Here is a 22,197-nt window from a genome sequence, read left to right as displayed (position 1 = left end):
TATATTTTTATTCCCCCTTGTCGCTTAATATGTTGTTCACACTTTAGAGATGCTTGTAATGTTAGCTGGTAATCACAGCTTTTCATTCAACATTAGCCAGCCGTTGGCCAGTGCAAGGATGTACAACGAGACATGCTCCCACTTTTCATCCTCTGCACGATACCTATGAACACAACATGCCATGTCAACCTGAATGGTGTGTAATTATTAGAAAACTGTATGTTCCTGAATAGAATGATGTGATACACAATTATCTGCATCATAAGCTTGTGACTGCTAATTGCATTTTACATGATAGCCTAAATCTGAAATGCTCCCTTGCTAAATACGCCACATATTTTAAAGGTAGCTTTAAAATGAATTTACCTAATATGCGTGTTGTAACACAAAGGCCTGTGACACCTCTCCAACAGCTTGAATTTAACTGTGTATAGTGTTCCAGGTTTTGCTCTGATCTTTTACAACCAAAATTTGAAAAATATCTCCAGATAAAATTAAAAAAATAACATTTTTCTCTTCATTTTTTATTTAATATTGGTGTTGTGTCCTTGGCCTCTCGAGGCGACTCCTGTCAAGCATGAAGGAAAAGTATCCCTTCAAGGAAGAAAATTAAGTCTGCTGAAACCAAGACAATCGGGGTAATGTTTAAAATGCAATTTCACACAAAGATTAAACAAAGAGATAACTAGTTATTAGATGAAAAAAAAATTAATAAAGAATAACTAATACATTTTTATTAAGAAAAGGTACAGTAAACAAAATACATTCACAAAATAGATCACCAATACTTTTAAATACCATGAAAAATGACCTGTCAACAGAAAACACTTGTTAAAAGCCCAAACATAGGAAATCATCATGAGTACAAAACATACACTGGCTCAGCATTTTTAGCACAATCTTGTATGTTATTCAATGTTAGCTCACACTAAGATGAAAAACTCCTGTAACCGTGTGAGATAAGCCAACAGAAATAAAATAGGAAAGTGGAAACAAGAGATTGTCATATCAAGCACCCATTTCCTTCTTAGAATTACTATGTTTGCAAAAGAGTAACACAACTTAGCCAGCCTTGATACAAAACCTGTCAACCAACCAGCAAAAAGCAGTCAGTCCAGCCAGTTGGGAAAGCAGAACTTTGCAAAGTTGATTACTTCACTGGTTTCTCAGAAATTTCAAAGGTAATTACTGATTTGAAGAAAACAGAGGTAGAATATGAGTCAGCCTTCATCATTTAAACAAAAAAAAAAACCAAAGCCCCAGTGACAAGGTAGTGCTTCAGTTGCTCAAGAAGTGCTTAATCCTTGAAGCTCACATTTCTGGCAGAGAAAGAAAAAATTTCAAAATGTAGCTATCACATTAATTAGATTTAGCCTCCTCATGATCCCTTCCGATATCCAGAAATATCAACTATTAGCATATTATCTAAAACCCTGCATTCAGTTCATTGACTCATTGCTCAAATTCTTAACAGTACATGGGAGACAAGGAGGAAAAGAAGATTTCTTGAGAAAATTAAATTAGATAAGAGACAAACAGTTGTAATGCTACAGAACAGTAACTACAGAGTACACCTTACTGTGGTAAGCTCACAGGAAAAGTAAGCAGGGTGCAAGACAGTGATAGTACTACTGAGATCATTCTAATGTAATAATCCATGGATAGGTTTAAAAGGCAAAATAGTAAAAAAATCGAACTGCATATGAATTCAGCTGTTAAAAACAACTTTAAAAATACATACTTCATGAAAATGGGTTATTTTCTGACAAGATACAGTACAGAACTGTCATTCTTAAAACTAAGTGTGCAAATAGGATAAAAATAGTTCTCTAAATGGTATTATTCTTCAAGTACAGCAACTGGACTATTTTTATGGCTCTTGGGACTCACTGCAAAGCAAGGAAGACTTAAGACAATTCTCTCCTGATGATGCTCATTCTCAGAAATATATTAGCTATCATTACCTCAGTCAAAATGGTGATTTGCAATGTAATAGGGTTTGCCTAATGGCTCACCAGCACAGCAAAAAAGAAAACCCCTGCTGTTTCATTCCCACTATCAATATCTCATTTGCTACAGTTCTCTTCTTAGCTTTGTCCAGAAACTCACAGAGGAAAATTGCTTACAATGTGGATCGTGCCATGCTGACCTCAGTTCTCAGGAAGCATGTGTTTTTGGTAAGTAAGCTTGAGAACAAACCGTATGTATTTACCAACAAAAATAATGTTTAAAGTCTTATCAGTTTGGAATTCTGTTTCTTACATTTTAGCAGTTAGATAGTTAGATTCATGATCTGTTATAGAATCATAGAATAGTTAGGAGTAGAAAGGACCTTAAGATCATCTAGTTCCAACCTCCCCTCCCATGGGCAGGGACACCTCACCCTAGACCACGTTGCCGAAGGATCTGCCCAGCTTGGCCTTGAACACTGCCAGGGATGGAGCATTTACCACTTCTTTGGGCAACCTGTTCCAGTGCCTCACCACCCTCTGAGTAAAGAACTACTTCCTTATATCTAACCTTATAGTACACTATATAGCTGTTATAGAACACATATTTCCTAAAACAATCACTGTTTATCTCTCCCTGTCCACTCTTTGCTGCAATTTCTTATGCAGTATACGACAAACAAGATTATGATGTCAATAATCAGGCCTGTAGCACATAACTGACATCATCTAAACCAACAATGATCTCTAGAGAACAAAAATGTCAGTGAAAATGAACAGGTGAGAGGTTGATTTTGATTTCTTTTTTATGGACTCTAGTGACCATGATCTTAGCCATTCATAGCATTCAAGCACTAACATGAAAAATGCATTAATTATTTTTATATACTTGTTTGGGAGACAGTTTAGTCTGATGTGTAGAGTTCAATGCATTTTAATTGGACTCCCTCCTACAGAGCATCTTTATTGCTGTACTTGAAAGAATTTCTTGGTATTTCTCTTAATATGAACAATTCATTGTTTGGAGATAAATATTAATAATAATAATAAAAATAATAGGCAATAAATATTTGGATATAATTAATGTTAATAATAAGCAGGGCATATATATTTGTAAGCTGTCAGCTGGGGTGCAAGAGCATTAACAGAAATGTCAATCCATTACATTATATGGTCTTTGGAGAGCACTTTGCATCTATTGTTTCCAATCAATATTTTGTAGTAGGACAGTCAACCAAACAGCTTAGTGTGTAAGAATTAATATAACCTTAAAAGTACTATTTAGAAACAGTTCAAACCTAACTCTTAAACTGAAACAATCTGGTGAAATCAAATCGCTTACTTTTCAGCTGCTGCTTTCTCAGTTGTCCTTATACTGGTACGTTCTGGAGAATGTGAGGGAGACCTTAATGTTGAACTGAGAGGAGGTGAAGCACGTAAGGATGATGTAGAGAGCCCATGGCGACGCATTTCCTGAACTGCACGCTCTCTACCAACAGATAGCAATTTCAGTTACATTATACTTCGGTACTGCAGGATGTTAAAGGAGGGAAACATAACTTTCCCCCCATATTTTTACTTGGTGATTTTCACAGTACTTTGCAAAGAGCCTTGTTTTCTCATTATGTCACTCAACGTTCTTCTTGTTTTCATGAGAAGGGATTTTTTGTTCTTGTTTGTGGATGCAATAGTAAACTCATAAAATTGATGAGAGAATTCAGCAACTCTGCAAGGCTTTTTTCTTTTTTCATTAAGCAATCTTTGAGATGAGAATATTAGATTTTGTATGACAATAGGAACACAATTTTCTGTAAAAGTTCTCACCGTTGAAAAAACCCCAGTTTTTAAACTGAGAAAGACGTAAGTCACCTCACTGAAAAAACAGCATCTTACCGTTCAAATCGTTCAGTTGTCAGTTGCCTTTTTAAAGTATCGCAGTCAGTCTGCAGCTGTGCAACTTTACTTCGAAGTACGGGAACCTCTCTGTTAGAGCTGCTTCTAAAAAAAGATCATGAGAAGCAACAAAGGTTTCTTTGAACACAGTTGGCTAGAAGCTTAGAGGAATTAAAGCAAGATCAAACAAAAATAGACTCCACATGTTTCACACAGACCAAACAAAAAACAAATCAGAAGGAGGGAGAACCAAGTGAAGGCAACAATGTTTCTGGAAGAACCTACAGTGAGAAGTGAGAAGCTGGCAAATTGGTCACTACACCCTTAATACAATACATCATGTTCTTTTTCAGGCAAAAGTAAACACAAACATATTCTATAAAACCAGACAAAAGAATAAAATCATTAATTTATTGATTTACTATCCTCCTTTGCAATGTGAGATGGTCTTTATGTGTACATTTAAAAAATTGGAAGAAAAAAAAATGCAAACACAGCAGATATGGCTTCAGTAAAAATTGTATCAAGTAGGCTGGAACTATCTGGCTAGCAACGAACACAACTGAATCAAATCTAAACTCCTTTAAGGCAAGCTCAGACCAGCAAAACCTAGAGTGAGAAAGGTTGTCAACTACACCCATGGTACCTGCCCAACTGTTTCAACTGCAAGAATCAGCCTTGAAAATAGCCTTAAAAATCTTAAGTAACATAATTAAATAGATTTCTTAACAAATCTTCAGCTTGGACAACTCAATGCTTGGTTGCAAAACAACATTAATTGCATTATAAAGCAAGAAAAAAAATCATTGAATGTAAAATAATTGTCTAAACCAGAATCGAGACAGTTTTGTTATTCCATAGAGTCTTCAAAGCCAACATAAGGTTGAGTGCTCAAAGTCACTTCTGGAGAAGGAAAGATGTACTAGTTTATTGCTATAGCATTGGACTTGAATTCTGAAAATAAGAGTTCCACTCCTAGCTCAGTCACAGGCTTCCTGTCTGGCACCCGCTGGTCTCTTGACTCCAGGAAGATGCAAACTAGTCAAGGGATTTGATCCAAAAAGAACCACAGAATGTGTTTTCCTGTGTTCCCTATTCATCAGTAAAATTCCTAGAATGGTATCTTGATCCAGTATGTTGAGAACAGATGCAGTAGACAAGAGGTCTCGATGATATCTTATTCTAAGTCCTTCAGAGACAGGCATATGCTTTCAGGATGAAGGTAAGAATTCAGGGCCCAATATCATTATTGTAAAATAAAGAAAGAAAGCAAAGAGTTTTGTGAGTTCTGAGGTTATTCCATGTCAATGACATATAAACAAAATTTAGATCATGAAGTAAATAGTTCAAAAATGTACATGAATTTCATATACACAAATATCCCCCCCCTTAATTTCATTGTTCCAAACAGATTAGTCTTTCTTCTAGGAGAGTGTTAAAAATCATTCCTACTCTAGGCAGATGTCCAGCATGAGAAGCTGCAGTTAGCTCTCATGGAAAGCACTGACCACATTTAGTGTAGGTGTCAGGTTCAGTTCTGTTTATATTTCAAAGGAACAATAAATGATACAGGCCTTTTTCCGTAACAGTTAATATCAATAGCAGCAAAAGTACTTTTGCTTTTTTAAAGGACTGTGACTTCACTATATATTATGTAAATTATTCTTCCTTTAATCGAAGTAAGGACAACAGGCATCTACAGTAGGTAAGCAATTACATTTACCATGGATTTAATGTACTTTTTAATGGCTTTTTCTGTGAGCAGTACACACATTAAAATTTTACTTCAACTTGCTTTGAGGTGTTTGATGAATCTGCATTGTTCTAAAGGAATTAGGACTTCAGAATAGTCTCCAATAAAAGAACATAAATCGCAGCTTAAGACTAAGAAACTTTGTGTTCCCTTAATAGTTAAACTCTTCAAAGTCAAATAAAAATATAGCATTTTCCTTAAAAAGCAGAGTTGAATTAGATAGCTTCCTGAAGCTAAGAAGAAAATCAACCTGTGAGAGAGGTGGAATAAATATTTATACACTGAGAACTGATACCCTCCGATGCAAAGCTTAAATACCCAAATCATACTGTAATGCATGCACACATTTATAAATGTATTCATAAGCTAAAAAAAATTACAAACTATCATGGGTTGGCTGGCTCTGTGGTGGAAATAACATCTGCAACAGATCAGCTACCCCACCATTAGGTAGTTACGTCCACTAAGAGGCTCAGAAGGAAAGGATTTTAGTGACTGCACTTGAAAGTACAGCAGAGTTACATCAGACATGTGAACTCGAGGAAAAGTATCACCTCCTGTGCCTGACTGATGTAAGAAGGAGTTACGACCAGCAGAGAAAGTGAAGCAAACTTTCTGGAGTCAGACTGGGGACAAATCCAGAAAGAAACCAAGTGCTTATTCCCATAACTGTGAAAATTCAGCAGGGTGTTTCTTCCTTTTAGAGTAGGTTTCCTTTGGAACTCCTGTTAAATGATTGTACTAAACTGATGTCCACCAGAGTGCTCATTAACGAAGGCAGTACGAAAGATCTGTAAAGAAACTTTAAGTAAAAGATGCCAGTAAAGGCCAGATGACATTGCTGCAAAAATCTGCTCAGCCTCACTGAATATCAAGAATTTGACTTTGTGAGTAAGTGTTGCCAGACAGAAAAAGTTTCTTTGTAAACCATATGACACAAACGTACTCTTGTTAAAACTTACAGTTTGCTCTCGGCGAGTGTTAGCTTGTCTTTCAGTAATTGAATTTCGGAATCTTTCTCATGGGATGATAAATGGTTCTTAAATTCTTTGTCCCTACTAGTAGCCAGCAATGCTTCAAGATTCTGAACTGTAAGTCGCTCACTGGATAACTGCTTTTTCAGCAACTCTACTTCTGATTTTATATCTTCTAATTCACCTAGAACCTAGGGCACAAATTTTATACATCACTAATACACTGGATTACAACACACAGAGTTCTCTTTCATGAAGAGTTGATACAACACCTGAAATATTTGTAAGCTTCATAACAATTAATAGTAAACTGAGCTCGTAAAACAAATTAAAGCCTACAACTATTTAAAACTATATTTAGTTTAAAACTATTCAAGCTTTGCATCTGTTAAATGTTTTACAGGGAGCTGGATTACTGAGTCCTGGGAATGCTTACCTAACTACCCAGAATACTAATTGGCTTTTAACAGCAGAAGGCTTTTGCACAAATACAAACCAGTATTTACTATACTTCATTCTATTTGACTAGGTTAGCTCACAATTAGCTTCTTGGCCTTTGCTGAAAATGTGGGAATGCTCGTTTTCCTCACCAGATCTATGAATATAAACAAATTCTGCAGGGATGAGAACTACTGTTCTCAACATCTTGAATATTACAGTAACAAGAAACCTGACCAAGTCACTAAGTAAAGACACAATAATCAGCTGTAAAGAAAAAAGTTCAGAAATTATGGATATTTAGAACTGTTCAAACTATTTCAAAATATTCTATAAATTTCAGCTCAATCTATATTTCAATCTAATTGAAAAAATCCATTCAGGAAAAGTCTTTAATATCTAAGTAAGAAGTGCAATACTTCTTATTGAAAATTCTAGTAAATTAAAAAACAGTACATAAGACCAAATAAATATAATTTGTGTTTGTGGTATGGCAGGTTTTGCTGCCACATTTTGCAGTGATAATGAATTAAAGAAACTCTTTTCATACAAACCCCACAGTTTCAGATCTGTATACTGCAAAATTTTTGCTTTAGATATAAATGCAAAACTAGTGATGTAAATTAACTTGCCTTTCTCTCAGAAGCAATTTATTATTTTCTCCAAAAACCATTAAAGGAAAAGGAAAATATTTTATCATAGTAAATTAAATTTGCCTTTGCTGCTTACCTTTTCATAATCCATGCTTTTGGATGTCAGCTGTCGAGATAAGAGTTCTTTGTTAGCCTCAAGTTTCACACAGAGTTCCCTCACAGAAGCCAGGTCTGCCAACACAGAAGACTTATCTTGATTTTCACGTTTAACATCCTCTTCCAATTTGGACATTTTTTTTGTAATGGAGGAGATCTGAGATTCATATGCTTGATGTGCAAAGATATGCTAAACAAAGACAAATACAGATACCCTTTCAGTCTTAAATGTTGAGTAAAGAGTTCTCTCCTGGATAACAGGGGTTTTTTTAACATATTTTCCCTTCAAAATCAGCTTTCCCTATAGAATTAACTTTATATTATATTCCTTTCCTCTCATCTCCCTAAATCGCAGCTAAGAACAACTAATATAAGCATTTCTACGATTCTTAATCACCATCTTGAAGAATTATACAAGTACTATATATGAGTGGAATGAGGCTGGATTCCAGCTTCAGAAGAGAATTAAAAGCTTAAACCCCTCAAAATATAATCAAATTTTCACTCAGCTTACCTTATTAAAGTTTCTAGGTTTTGGGGGCTAATTAAAAGCATGAGACAAAATATGGTCAATCCACAATTATTATACCCTACCTTGATCTCTATAAAGTTACTGCTTCTAAAACTTAAATATCATTATTTTCTATGCTATTGGTCTAGGTTTCCATATTAAGTCATCCTGATTCTGGATGTGGACTACTATGACCAGATTTTTACCTTTACTCCAGCCACCAATGCTTCAAATACTTCATTCAACACTTCAAAGTAATCTAAGAACTAAGCTTACAAAATACTCATAATCCTAGCTGACAAAATACTGATATTTTTAAGCAACTAAACAAAAGGTTCTTACAGAGATAGTAATATAATAGCATCAATCACCCAGCAAAAGAGATCTAAAAGTATTTAAATAGACGTGATTCTGATTTTGGGAAACCAGGGAACAGAAAAGGAAAGAATATCTAACCAAAATCAGTTTTGAAACTAACTGTTTCAAAAAATCAGTCACTGTTTCAAAACCTCAGTGTCCACATATGAAACATTCACCTATAAGAATTATTTTCCACTAAAGCATTACAAATAGTATGTTGACTTTATTAAAAAATACTTGAATTTATCCCACTTTCCTTGACAGAATTTCACTACACAAATTATTACCCCTTGAATCTCTTTTTCCAGAAGCTCTACTTTCTCTTGGAGATGTCTCCGATCTGTATCTACAGACAGGAGTTCAAGTCGTATAGAGGTGCTTTCTCCTTCAGCTTGATGAGCCTTCATTTCCCAGTCTTCTGCTTGTGCATGGACCATTCGGAACTTCTCTAACAATTCTTCATTTTCTTTTTCCTAGATGAAACAGTAAATTGCTCTGCAATGACCAACATACCTTCAAATTGCTTGATCTTGTTTAATGCCTACTCCCTACAATAGCTTTTTTTTTTTTCCCTCGGAAGAAAGTAGATTTTTCTCCATTTTTTTAATCCCACTATCTGGCAGCTACCAAAGGGCATCATCCCTTTTGCAAGTCCAAATAGTAAATAAATACAGTGATAGCATTCAATTTTCTTAAATGGAAGTATTTACATTTAGTGGTTGTTAATGAGTTTCAAAGCTCTCAGGGGAGGAGTTATTTTGGATCTCTCAGCATTGTCAAGGGTCACATTACTGAGATGTACTAATCTTAGTGCTGCCCTTTCCAATAAATTCCAGCGGGAGTCCATTTTCAGCTTTTTTACTTACTGCATGTGCTCTTACAAATATCTATACTACAGTAGTGCCTGAAAGACTGATAACCTATTTGAGCACACACACTCAAGCAGTCTATCATAAAAGTACAAAACTGCAAGCATTAGTGCTTATAAGTTATGCAGTGATCAAACAAATGTTGCTTCTGAATTTTCATTTGGCCCAAATTCAAGTGCATATTATAGGGCAGTGATAAGTTTTCCTTCTTCATTTAGCTCCATTCCCTTCTCCCCCCTGTTCATGTAAGGCACAACAGGATAAGCATGCTTCTGGTATGAGGCAGATTTATCTAATGAGGAAGGCTACTCATTTTGAAATTCCTTCCATGTTTCCTGCATAACTTGGAAGGTGCAGATGAATGAGGCAGTGCATTAGGAAACAGAAACACATGATTAAGCAAGAGAACACTGTGCAGAAAAGTAAATCCCTATCTCCACAGGCAACATTTGGATGTAATACTAGACAAATCCCTGAAAACAACCTTTCATAATTGGCCACTGGCTGTATATTCTACAGCTTCTTAGTACCTGACTTAAATAACTGGATTCTCATCTGTCAAAGACGTGGCCACATCTGTAGCTGAAGTGCTTTCAACATATGACATATTATAAAATTCTTAAAAACTAAACTTCAAGTGTTTTAAATTGAGACTTCTAGGCTAACATACTACTGACCTTCATTTTTTCTCTATACTTCAGTTTCTACGTGGAAAAAGAGGAATGAATTTGCATGCATTCATCTAGATATGCAAACCAAAGTTGTATCAAAACTCATTCTTTCCTGTTCAAGAGCACATAATAGATTTGGCAGTTCATGTTGTCTTGACATAAATTCAATTTGTTTTAAATGATTATAAGTTTTAATTCACACACTTTTGAATCCAAGTATCAGGATAAAATACATTTAACAAGAGTACTGTTTTGTCAGTACAACAAAAAATCTTTCACTCAGAGAAAACATTCCAATGTGCTCTTTTTACACTTTCCTGCAGAGCTAAATACAAAATTTCTCTTTTTCTAAAAGTGTAAAATATTAAAAAAACCCATATAATCCGCTTGTTGCCTATAATCATGAAATAGTAACAGCTATTTTACTAGTTGCCTTCTCAAAAAGCAAAACAACATTCAAACATGATTTGTTTGTTATTCTCCAGTGTTATGGCCAACTGAAACATAGCCAATGAAATTGTGATGTGCCAGAATTTATCAGTGTTTCAGATCTAATAAGGTTTTATATGAATCCACTAGTAGCTTGAAACACTACAGAGGAAAAAAGGTTAAAAATAAAGGAATGGGATAGGCAGGGAGAACAGGACCCAAACTATACATTTCTTGATTTGTTTCCTGATAAATACTCTAAATCAAATGGATTTTGGAAAACAGCAAAAACTGCCTACAGATTATACCTTTGAAGCCATCAAGGTCTCAAATCTAGAAACTTCAGTTATATAATTATGAACCCTGGTTTTCATTTCTTCTTTTTCACGTACTGCATCTTCAAGCTCAGTACTGATAGCCTAAAGAGATTACATAAAGGAAAAATAGTGCATTAGAGTGAATTAATCACTATATATTACTGTATCATGCTAAATCAAAGTAATTGCATATACCCAGATTTTACTGATTCTACTTCTAAGTAATTTAGTCAAAGGCCTTTGGGATTTGTAGGGTTCAGAAATATCCCCTATTACCTTAGATACACCAAATTGTTTTCCAGGCAAGAATAGTCACAGAAAACAATGAATGTCACACAAGTTCATAAAATCTGCTGCTTCCCTGATGACATATCCTACTGGTCTTTGGAAAATTCAACATACAGAAGTTTGGGAGCTGGGATTTTTCTAGCCTTAAACTTCATGATCCCTGAGTGAAGGGAAGTTTTGTGTCACTAGAAAGTCAACTTTATGACAAAAAGAACATTTATTTTAAAGTAGAATTGAAAGATAAAATAACTAAATGGATTATTGAGATCATAGACATCAAAAATGCACCATGAAATAAGTTTGAGATGTTGGAACTGCTAACTCTGGCCCTCTCGGGTTCAGCTCTCACCTTTCCCTGAGTCCTTTAGCCCAGAGAACCAAAGAGGAAAGTATCTTCTTTTATTCCCACTATAAAATGTGGGTGGAAATAGAGGATATTTCCTTATTTCTTTCTCTTCTTCTTTTTGTAGTATATTAATATCCAGTAAGGGCAGCCTTTTTACTGTGTGCCTTATTTAGCATATGCTGAAATCAGTCTGCTTGTCTCTGTTGTATCCTTCCCAAGCACACTAGAAAAGGTTTAGTAATCATATTATGGTAATATCACAGAATCACAGAATGGTTTGGGTTGGAAGAGACCTTAAAGATCACCCAGTTCCAACCCCCTGCCATGGGCAGGGACATCTTCCACTAGAGCAGGTTGCTCAAAGCCCCCGTGTCCAACCTGGCCTTGAACACTGCCAGGATGGGGCAGCCACAGCTTCTCTGGGCAACATGTTCCAGTGCCTCACCATCCCCACAGTGAAGAATGTTTTCCTAATATCCAATCTAAATCTACACTCTTTCAGCCTAAAGCCATATTTAATCTCATCTTAATAGATACCTATTAATGGCATTTCTAACTTCAATAATACACCCACATATTTATGTATTCCACAGTATGTTTTGCAAGAACTATTCAGGGTACTACCTCAGTTAAAACATCTTGTTATATTGTACTTTCTAGTACAGACTCAGCCAGGTTGACTGAAGGGAATTGAAATAAATGGTTTAGCTAAGAAGGTTTTCATTATTTTTACTGTTAGCATTTACAGTGAATTCAAACATGTATTTGTATCTCAGCATCAAAACCATACAAGGCATTTTGAGTCTTCTGATGAGCTGCAACATTTGTATTTGCTATACAAACTGACTATAATAAATTGCAACAAAATTCTGAGCTAGCTCTTTAAATCACACTTACATATTCTCTATGTTCTTTCTAATGTTTAGGCCAATAAAAAAATGCTACTTACCCTATAAAACACTGGACACATATGTTATATATTGTCCATACACACATTCTATTGTACAAGGACATCCATGTCATGCACTTGCAGCTGGGAAGCTTCTGGTCAGCAGTATCCAGTTGGTGCACTAAACCAACTCATTATTCCTCAAACTATGTGAAAGATTAACAAGACTGAATGCACTTCAGGCTCTCCAAGACATGGATCCCAGACTTGGAGAATTCCAAGGAAGAAGAGATGGGGCAATGATGATTTGGAACAGTGCAAATGGGCTATATAAGCCCCTTAAGCACTTCAACGAGTGTGCTTTTACATATCGGTAGTTGGTTAACTTGCGGACCTCTGGAGAACATCTCAGGATGAAGATCCCACAAGAAGAATAATGGTGATAGTCAAACAGTTTAATTCACTGAATCTCTCAACTCTTTCTGTCTTGCAAATTTGTTGTTTAAACTACAATGTCAACTTGAGATAGCTCGCCTTTCAACAAAATATTCAATAATACCCTATGGAAACATGTAATTCCTCAAGGCATTAAAGATTTTATTTCAACTTTGATTCTGTAAGCGATGTAAGTTTAAGTCATGCCTTTATAGCATGCACTTCACAAGGAAATGTATTTAGCCATCAGCAGCTAAGAAGAATAGTACACCTCCCAGCTGGAAAGCTGACATACAATTGATCCAACTCAGAGTCCACTGGGCAGTGACGAGCCACTTCCCACTTGCCCTTTGGCCTAAAGCTACTGACTGGCTAGCTGTTAGCAAGGAAGTACATTATGACTCCAAGGAAAGATGAAATTATATAAAACTAATGCAAAAAAAAAAAAATATAACAAAAATCTGCAAGCAGTCAAATAAAGTAGCTGAACAGAATCTCCGCAACACACACAAAAAGCTGCAATATACAGCTAAACTCTATAAGATGCCACCTCACCATGACACCTACCTGACCAATGCAAAGACAATCCAATAAGAACATTTCTCCAGGGAAATAGATGGCACCTTTGAATTCACCATCTAAAACCCCCACACAACCTTGACACAATGGAAAGGGAACCCCTCCTATTCTCATCGACTGTGCATCCTTATCCATTCCTGAAATCAGGAAAGAAATTCAGACTATTCAGGACTATCATATCTTAAAAATAAGTTTTCTTCAGTCCCTCTGCCTTGTATCTTTTTAGCCCTCTTATATTTATCTTATATTAAAGCAAAGTTCCTGCAGAGCAACACAAATGAATGGCAACAAACCTTGCCAGAACTGGAAATTAAAAACCCACCAATACCTCTTCACAGCCACCATTACCAAGGCTCACAGAACACAAACATTCCAATTTCAAAATGTGGCATACCTCACTCAGTACATCCAGTACTTCATGGAAACTAGATGGATGAAACTAATGTATCACTATGCCCAAGAAGGAATTCAGGTGTTCTAGCAATCTTCTCCCTCTCACTTTAACCTGACTAATAACCTGGTATCTGCTTTTGTGGTTCTTGCTCTTTCTCAATAATCCCTGTTCCACAGATAATAAAACCCAGTTTTTCCCAATTAAATACCAACTACTAAGTGATATAACCAATTTCATTATAGCATAAACATAATTTCATTACAGTATAAACAATTATGTCCTAGAATTACTTTAGTTAGATTTCTTTTTTAATCTGGGGAAGGGTGACTAAACTGAAAGCTTGTCTATTTCTCCCCTACTGTACTGACTAAGCTGAAGTATCTAAAGTAATCGCTTTTACAAGTCCCGCCCAGTGATTTTTAATATCCCAGTGTTCAAGAAATACCACTAATTAAGCATACCAAATCAAGGTTGAGGACACAGTGGTTCTGATGTACCACTATATATAAGCAAGCATTAAATAGTCTAATACTTCAGCATTACGTACTGCTTTCATACCTGGTTTTCTCTGGCCATTGTAGCTAGGTCATCTTGCAGTCGCCTGTTTTCTTTCAGAGCCATTTCCTTTACTCTTCCTATCTCTGCAAGCTCTACATGGGACGTATCAAGCTGGCGATGTAAGCTAGATATCTCACGGTCTCTGCTGCTCAGCACGTCCTTCATCTGGCTATCAAGTGAAAAATCTTAGTTAAGTTGTCCCTTCTTATACTATACCACATACTGCTGAAAATGATCAGATGTGGATTTTGGATATGCAAAAGCTTTTTTATTTTTTTAAAAGGGGGGGAATTCATGATCTCTGAAGGCTGACAAGTCTAAACATAAACATAATCTAAGGATGTAAAATGTCAATATGCACAAATAAACTTTAATTAAACTTCAACTTTGAAGATGCATCTAGTAAGGCATATCTTATTATGCAAACAGCAATCACAGATACTTATGTTTATCCGTGTTTGGTAGTGATTACATAGTAGTATATTAGCCGTTGCATATTTTATAAACCATAAAGGATGAAGAGAGACAGCTTACACTTGAAATACAACAACCAAAAGAGTAAGCAAAAGATTAAATGAAATAGTAGAAATAAAATGTGTGAATTTATGTAAAGTTTTTCTTTCTTTCTTTTTGCCGCAGATACTTCATGCATAAATGTATTAAATATTCAGTTACACTGATCTTCAGGCGTTTAAATGTTTTCTTTTAAAAAGCTATAGTTTTCAAAGTCATGCGTGAAAAGAGGCAATAAGGAAAGATCAGTTGAAGCCCAGCTAAAATCTATGCACATATACTGTAATTTAAACTGTACTGGTGACTTAAGTTGGAAGCATTAGCTTGCCAGTAATTAGGAGTTCAGCTCTGAATTTTACCTGGCTCAATCTAACATCTAGTGCAGTATCTAGAACACTAAAAAACTATTTCTTAACTGAGAATTAGGAAATGTTACCAATTTAGGAAAATAAATATACACAAGCAATTGTTAATTGCTGTCTTAACAATACCTTATCAGCCTGCAATATAATTGCAGAGGAAGTATCTTCAAAAGTTGTGTACATCTTTGTCAACACAGTATGCTCCTTTTCACCAAAATAACTAAAATAGCTGTCTACTTTCATTTTAAAAGCACTAAATAAAATAAAATGACTGAAGAAGGCATCCTAGTCTTTACTTACTCATTTGAGGACTCCAGTTCAGAGAGAGTTAGACGTAAATGAGCAATTGTTTTTTCCTGTGAAAATAAAAGCCAAAATTGTATTAAGTATTATTATACAGCAACATAATAGGATACTTCAAGTTAAAGAACTTGACATTTAAACCTCCATTTTAACCCTTCACCAATAATAAGTGCATCTTTGCACATTCAAGTTCCCAAGCTGCTTTACTGAGAAAGGGTTGTCTTATCTAAAAAATGGAAGTCATCTATAGATTCTATCACATTAAGCTAGAACCTTGTATCTCAAATACCTCCAAGTACAAAAATGCAAAACATACTACTTTTTTTTCTTGGAGTGTTTAGGGAATACACTAACAATAATAATGAAAACGCTATTGAGTTGGCAAATGAGTGTATTGGCTCAGTTCAAACATGGCGTTCATGCAATGCCTAAGGCTCTGCACAGGCTTTGCCATCCGAGCAAAACATCTGTTTCAAAAATCCCCAGATGGACTGCAAAGTAGTACTTCTACTGAACATACCTTGTTAGCTAAGTTGTCATCTAAGCATGCGATTCTTTCTGTTTTTTCGTCTACGGTTTCTTGAAGACTATCCTTTTCTTTGTCCAAAACAGTAATAGTACTTCTAAGTACATTGACTGCTTCATCCTGGGAAGTGCTCCTCTGATTTAACCTATCTATAAATAAAAGAATAAGTACTTCCTATTTTAAAATTAGGAAATAAGCATAAAAATAACTAGTGATTACCTATTTTATCCTCTAGCTTCACAATTTCTTCTTGAGCTGACTGCAGTTCATTCTTTTTGAGGGCCAATCGGTGCTGTAGATCTTCAACAGACCTCTGGAGTTGGTCATTTAAGAGCCTAGAAAATCAGTATACAGTTGAAAGACATTTCAGACCTATTTACGGTCATCAATTTATGGCTTTTATTGCTGCTTGAAGTGCTGGAACAGCTCCAGTGTAACCTCATGATAGGATTGAGTCATACCAACTAGCAGCACAGGGTTGTGTCATACTAACCAGTCCTCTCCCTCCTTCTCTGGAAAAGAAAGGACTATTAAGTGTTGCCAAGACCAACACCTCTTAGACCCCTGCAGCAAGTTCACCTCAACATCACTCCAAAATGGAGCAATGGAACCTTTGTGGAACAACCATGACAATCTGAAACATCAATTTCCTCTGAATTCTGTTACTCTTCATCAGGTAACTCTTATTACTTGTGTCTTTTGACTCTTTGCTGTATAAAGATTTTGATATCTAGCTCATAGTAGTGATTATCAGCCACATCACATTTTAAGAAGCAATCAAATTGACAGCTGTACTTCTGATCCTACTTGAAGAAATACAGAGCCTGAAAGATATATGAAATCATCTACCTACATACTTGTTTTGCTCAGAAGAGAGTATCAGTGACCTATAAAAAAAAATGCAAAAAAAATGCAACTCCAAAGTAATTAAATGGATTATTTACAAAAGAGGTCAGGAAATAAAAATCCCTCTGAAATGGAATCCCACAAAAGCTAGAGATGCTCTTCATTTATTTTAAAACCCCACCCATCTGATAAACAGCATGTCTGCAGATAAAGATTGCTCTCACTCAGTTTAGAGTGAAACTTTGGTGATGAGTGGGGAAGCAGGGGTGCCAAACACAGTTATAGCAAATTGCCACTGTGCACAAAGCAGAACCAAATGCTGAAATTACTGAAGCCCTACTCCTTATCTCCTACTTTTTATGATATCAATGCTTTCCACTAAAATTATATGGAACCTAATAAAGTATTTCACTTTTATGAATGTTGTCACAATTTTACCAACAAATACACTAATGATTTTACTAATAGCCTTCTTTAGGGCAGTTGGGAGCATCAGATGAACTCCAAGGCCTGCTTCTCAGCTACTGCTACTATACTGTTATACAGTGCAGTATAGTACTGCTCAGGTTGAGGGTGGAGGGGGTGAGCCACAGTCCCTGGATTTCCTTGTAAAACATCCAAAAGACCCTGCAAGTTTAAATAGGCCTTGAAAATACATGGGTATCCTTGATCCTCCAGTTCTGAGCAAGTTAATCAAATCCCCACAGGCTGTATCTAGACGTCAACTCTCAAAACTGTAGTATGTGTGTGACAGCATTGGCATATGAAAGGGAGTGACCATGAGAAACACAAGTAAAATGCCATTACAGAATAACTCTTCATGAACCACTCAACTGTGGAATATTAATGCCTAATGCTTGGCTTAAAATTTTCGGTATTGCTGACAACTCTGTAAATATGACACAATTTGGTCCCACTGCTGCAGTTCACAAAGACCTCTCTCTTCCTTTTAACAAAGAGCATTTGGATATTCTTTTAGAAATTTCCTGTTCTGCTACATTCCTAAGCAGAGAACATGCCTGTTAGAGGAAACAATTCTAGAGGGAGGAAAAAATTTTCATTCACAATTAGCCATAAAAATTAACAGTATATCTGGTTTTCAAAAAAGCCTGGGAGAAGCTTGCTGTGAAAGGCCACCCCAGCACCTTCCTTACTCGTATTTACTTTTCCTTAAGACAAAAACAGTACCACATGATTTTGAAAGTATTTTATGGTCTTTCCCAGGAACTCAACTCTGCTATATGGTCATAGAACAAACATAATTACATCAGCGTCCGTGAAAGACAACCACATTTTGTAATAGACTTACTGAAGTGAGCAAATCTCAGCTTTAAATTGAGAAGAATCATCATATGTCTGGACAAGTTTACTGGACTTCAATTTTAATTCATTTTCCAAAGAGTTTATTCTTTCTTTCAGGATAGAGATTGTAGCCTTTAGTTCACACCTTTCCATCTCAAACTGCAATTTAAAAAACAATAACCAAACATGTTACTGTTGTAGAAAGCAATCACAACTTGTCTTCTGAATAAATTTAAGTTGAAAACAGCTACAAAAATAATTGCTTGAAAAGTCTATCCTATTTTAAAAGTAATAAAAGCTTACTTCCTAAATATGTACTTACTCCTTGAATATTATTCTCCAGTTCTGAAATATCATGCTGCATCTTTGATTTTTCAAGGTTAGCTGCTTCTTGCTGAATCTGAGATAGAAATATTTAAATTTAAACTTAATGTACAAACAAACAGCTACAGGCTACAAATCTTGCCCAACAGCTGAGGGCTAGTTGAGCATCGTCAACTGAAATACAGCTAGTATGCAAATGTGACTTCATCTTACTCCATAGTGGACAGCTGAGAGCCCCTTGAGCTTTCTTGCACAGCAGTGTGCTGTACGCCATAATCTCCCTTGAACAGGGACACCTATAAGGGTTACTCTTTGAGACTGAGAAAATTCTTATCATGTGATATTTGGTAAGTGAATTGGGAATAAGAACACTGAAACTTTTAAATCTTAGCTAAGTGATATAAAGGATTGACTGTGCATATATAGTCCTCTAGACATAAACCATTAACCAAGTCTGAGACTAAGGCTGGATCCAGCCACACCCAAACTCCCCTCTGAGAAGGAGTTTAGAACACAAGGGGCTCCTTTCTGAACCTCATGACTCAATAGGAGGGTCGCCCTGACAGTTCTGTCTGATCCTGTCTTCTCCACAGTAAATACTCAAGTGTATCTTGCCATCAGATCTTGTTAAACCACTGCTGTTTTTACCACTGAGGTTTGTTAACTGTCATATCAACAAAAGACTCTCGCAAGTGAAGCGCATGACTTCTTCCACCACTATCTTTGAATTAATGCATACAAACAGAAATACTCTGTAGCTGAGACTTCATTATCTAGGTTCTTTACACAAGGTGATGCCATGCTTGCCCTAGGACACTAGGCATGTTCTTCTTCCCCTACCACCACTTAAGAACCAAGTTAAAGGATAATTCAGACAATTCATCAAGCTCTCTCAACTGAGTTTGAAATCAGGTAAGTTCAAAAGTTCTTGAAAAGAGGAACTGACAGACAGCCAGACACAAACACGGCATTGCTGTATAAGCCTTCCCTATACGCCACCTCACTGTAAGCAATGAAGCTATAAAAGCTCACCTTCAGTTTTTCTCTGAGGCTTTCTTTTTCTGCCATTATTCTTCTGAAATCAGCCAGTGCACTGTCTCTTTCTTCTTCCACGTGACTTTGAGAAACTGAACTATGTTTTGCTTCTTTTCTCATCCTGTTCAATTCATCCTGAGACTTTAAAAGATTATTGTTTATTAGCATACATGGATTGCAATTAATATAGCATATACACTAACAAAAAAGAAAGTTTCAATGCTATTATTACAATAAAAGTGCTATTGTAGTCTTATTTTTCTCTAGATAACGAAAAATATATTCTTTATATCACACAGCAGCATGACAACTTATGCTGGTAACATACTCACCATCTTCTTACTGTTCCAAGTATAGCCTAACTTCACCGTTTTCTTATCAGTTAAACTGTTAATTACTTCTTGTTTGCTTTCTAGCCTGTATCCTTACCAAACTTTCTCATGCATTCCACTGGACTTTTTTCCTGGTCTTTCTCATTTCTGAATGCCAGTACAGTGTTACAATGGCTTTAAAGTTAATACACTAACTTTGGAATAAAGTAATAAAAATAGGAATATATTTGATTATTTTTGGGTTTATTCTAGTAGGTCTGTACTCCTCAATTTCTATTATAAAGTTTTTTCATTTTAAGCAATTGTACACAAGTGTTAATCAGTTATTTCAATGACAATTATAAATAATCTCTTCTTACCTGCTCATAAAGAATATTTAATCTATCTCTTTCTGTAGTCAATAATTTGACATTGGATTGAATTTCTATCATGTGTTTTTCAAATCTGTCTAACATGGACCGTAGCTCGTCTCTTTCTCTGGTGATGAATCTAAGATCTTCACTCTGCAAAGTGATTAATAAAATTTATGTTAAAATATACTAATTAAAATATTTTGATGATTAATATCAAAAAAGAAAGAATTCACACTACTAGTAATGCATGAAAAATACATACGTAATAAATTCTAATTGTAAAAAAAAAAAACCAACCTGGCATGGTGGTATAATTTGAACAATAAGAATAAGAACCATCAAGGAGAAAAAGCAAAATGGCTACTAAGATTTCAATCTCTTTCTGGTTATCATTGGGTTCTATTTATTTCAAGCAAACTGATCCATAATCACCATTTTATTGTAAAATGTGCAAAGGAAAATAAAACACTAGTTAACTGGAGTTTTTCTCAGTTAATTTTTTATATTAAGAAAGTAATTAAAAAACCTGCTACAGTCATTTACTGCTATTGAATTTGAAAATATATTTGATAGCTCCTTAAATGATTCTACAGTATTTCCATTATTTTCCATTATTTAGCTTGTCTCGACAGCAGATACTTTACCTTCTCTGAAGTCCTACGGCTTGGGCTAGGCCTTCGTTTTACCATTTTCTGAAGATATTCTAATTCTTGCTTGTAATAATCTCTGTCTTCTTCTAAAGTCTTTATAAATGCATCTAGGCGAGATGGAGATTTATTTCCCAGAGCTATACCATATTCTAATCTCATCCTTTCTACTTCTAGCACAAGTTCTCGTTCTGCAGAAAAAGAAATAAAAGCATCTGTATAAGAACCTCATGACACGTGCATTTGGGATGGACTAACCAGTGGGCAGCAATCTGCTGAAAAGTATGTAGGAGTCATGGTTAACAGTAGGCTAAACATGATTTGAGTATTAGAGGCCTAACAGCATATTGGGCTGGATCAACGAAGACACCGACTGAGGGATGTGATTATCCCCCTTTACTGTGTACTCATTAGATCCCATTTACAATACTGTGTTCAGTTTTGTTCCCCCCTAGTACAAGAAAGATGTTAATGAACTTCAGTGAGTCCAGGGGAGGCCCTCCAAGCTGGTTAGGGAGAAGAATACTTGCCCTGTGGGGAATAGCTGAGAGAACTCCAATTGTTCAGCCTGGACAGGAGCTGGGGACACAAGAGCATGTTATAGATAACATGAAGCCAGTTTGTACAGATGTGCACAGCAGGTAAAGGAGGAACAATAGTGATTAACTGCTAAAGACAATTACAAGCAATAAAGGGGAAAAAAGTTTTTACTCTGAAAATAAACAAACATTGGAATGAGTTGCTTAGAGATGTTGTGAAATCTCCATCCCTGGAGGTTTTCAAGATCCAATGGGATAAAGCTCTCAAGGAATACGGTCTGACTTCATTCACTCAGAAAGACAGAAAATAAAGCCAGTATTGGACAAAAGAAATTATTTTTTATGAAACTGCCATAGTATTAGGCTGTCTAGTGGGATCATAGTAAAAAGATCAGCTTTTTCAGTTCTCACATATAGAATGAAAACATGTTCCTGTGACAAATGTTTTTACTTCAACTCTAACTGGAGACCTAGTCTTCTTTTAACTTATATATATCAAGACTATTATTAACTATGTCTTAACTATGTAAGTTTTTCTATTTCAAAAATTACAGGAAGATAATTTACAGGAATCTACATGTGCTGATGCCAGGGAAGGGATGCCATCCAGAGGGACCTTGACATGCTTGTGAGGTGAGCCCATGCCAGCCTTATGTAGTTTAAGCAGGCCAAGTGTAAGTGTAAGTTCCTACACCTGGGTCAGGGCAATCCCA

At 35.7% G+C, this 22,197-nt stretch overlaps 1 protein-coding gene across 1 annotated transcript; it reads right to left on the bottom strand.

Annotated features, from left to right (window-relative positions):
• Nucleotides 1-1,297: 1,297 nt before the first annotated feature.
• CEP135 (centrosomal protein 135kDa) lies at nucleotides 1,298-21,136 on the bottom strand (the record flags this gene model as incomplete). The annotated part of the gene is made up of 16 exons (XM_010010688.1): nucleotides 1,298-1,319; nucleotides 3,292-3,438; nucleotides 3,843-3,947; nucleotides 6,558-6,760; nucleotides 7,737-7,946; nucleotides 8,915-9,100; nucleotides 10,905-11,015; nucleotides 14,403-14,571; nucleotides 15,578-15,633; nucleotides 16,101-16,255; nucleotides 16,326-16,441; nucleotides 18,262-18,413; nucleotides 18,577-18,654; nucleotides 19,611-19,754; nucleotides 20,305-20,448; nucleotides 20,943-21,136. Coding segments are annotated over 16 exons (2,192 nt in total), but the record flags the coding sequence as incomplete, so codon positions are not given.
• Nucleotides 21,137-22,197: the final 1,061 nt, after the last annotated feature.

This window comes from Nestor notabilis, unplaced genomic scaffold (genome assembly GCF_000696875.1).
Source record: "Nestor notabilis isolate BGI_N333 unplaced genomic scaffold, ASM69687v1 scaffold6023, whole genome shotgun sequence".
Lineage (NCBI taxonomy): Eukaryota > Metazoa > Chordata > Aves > Psittaciformes > Psittacidae > Nestor > Nestor notabilis.
The sequence above is the reverse complement of the archived record's forward strand: the minus strand, read 5'-3'. Positions and strand labels throughout refer to the sequence as shown.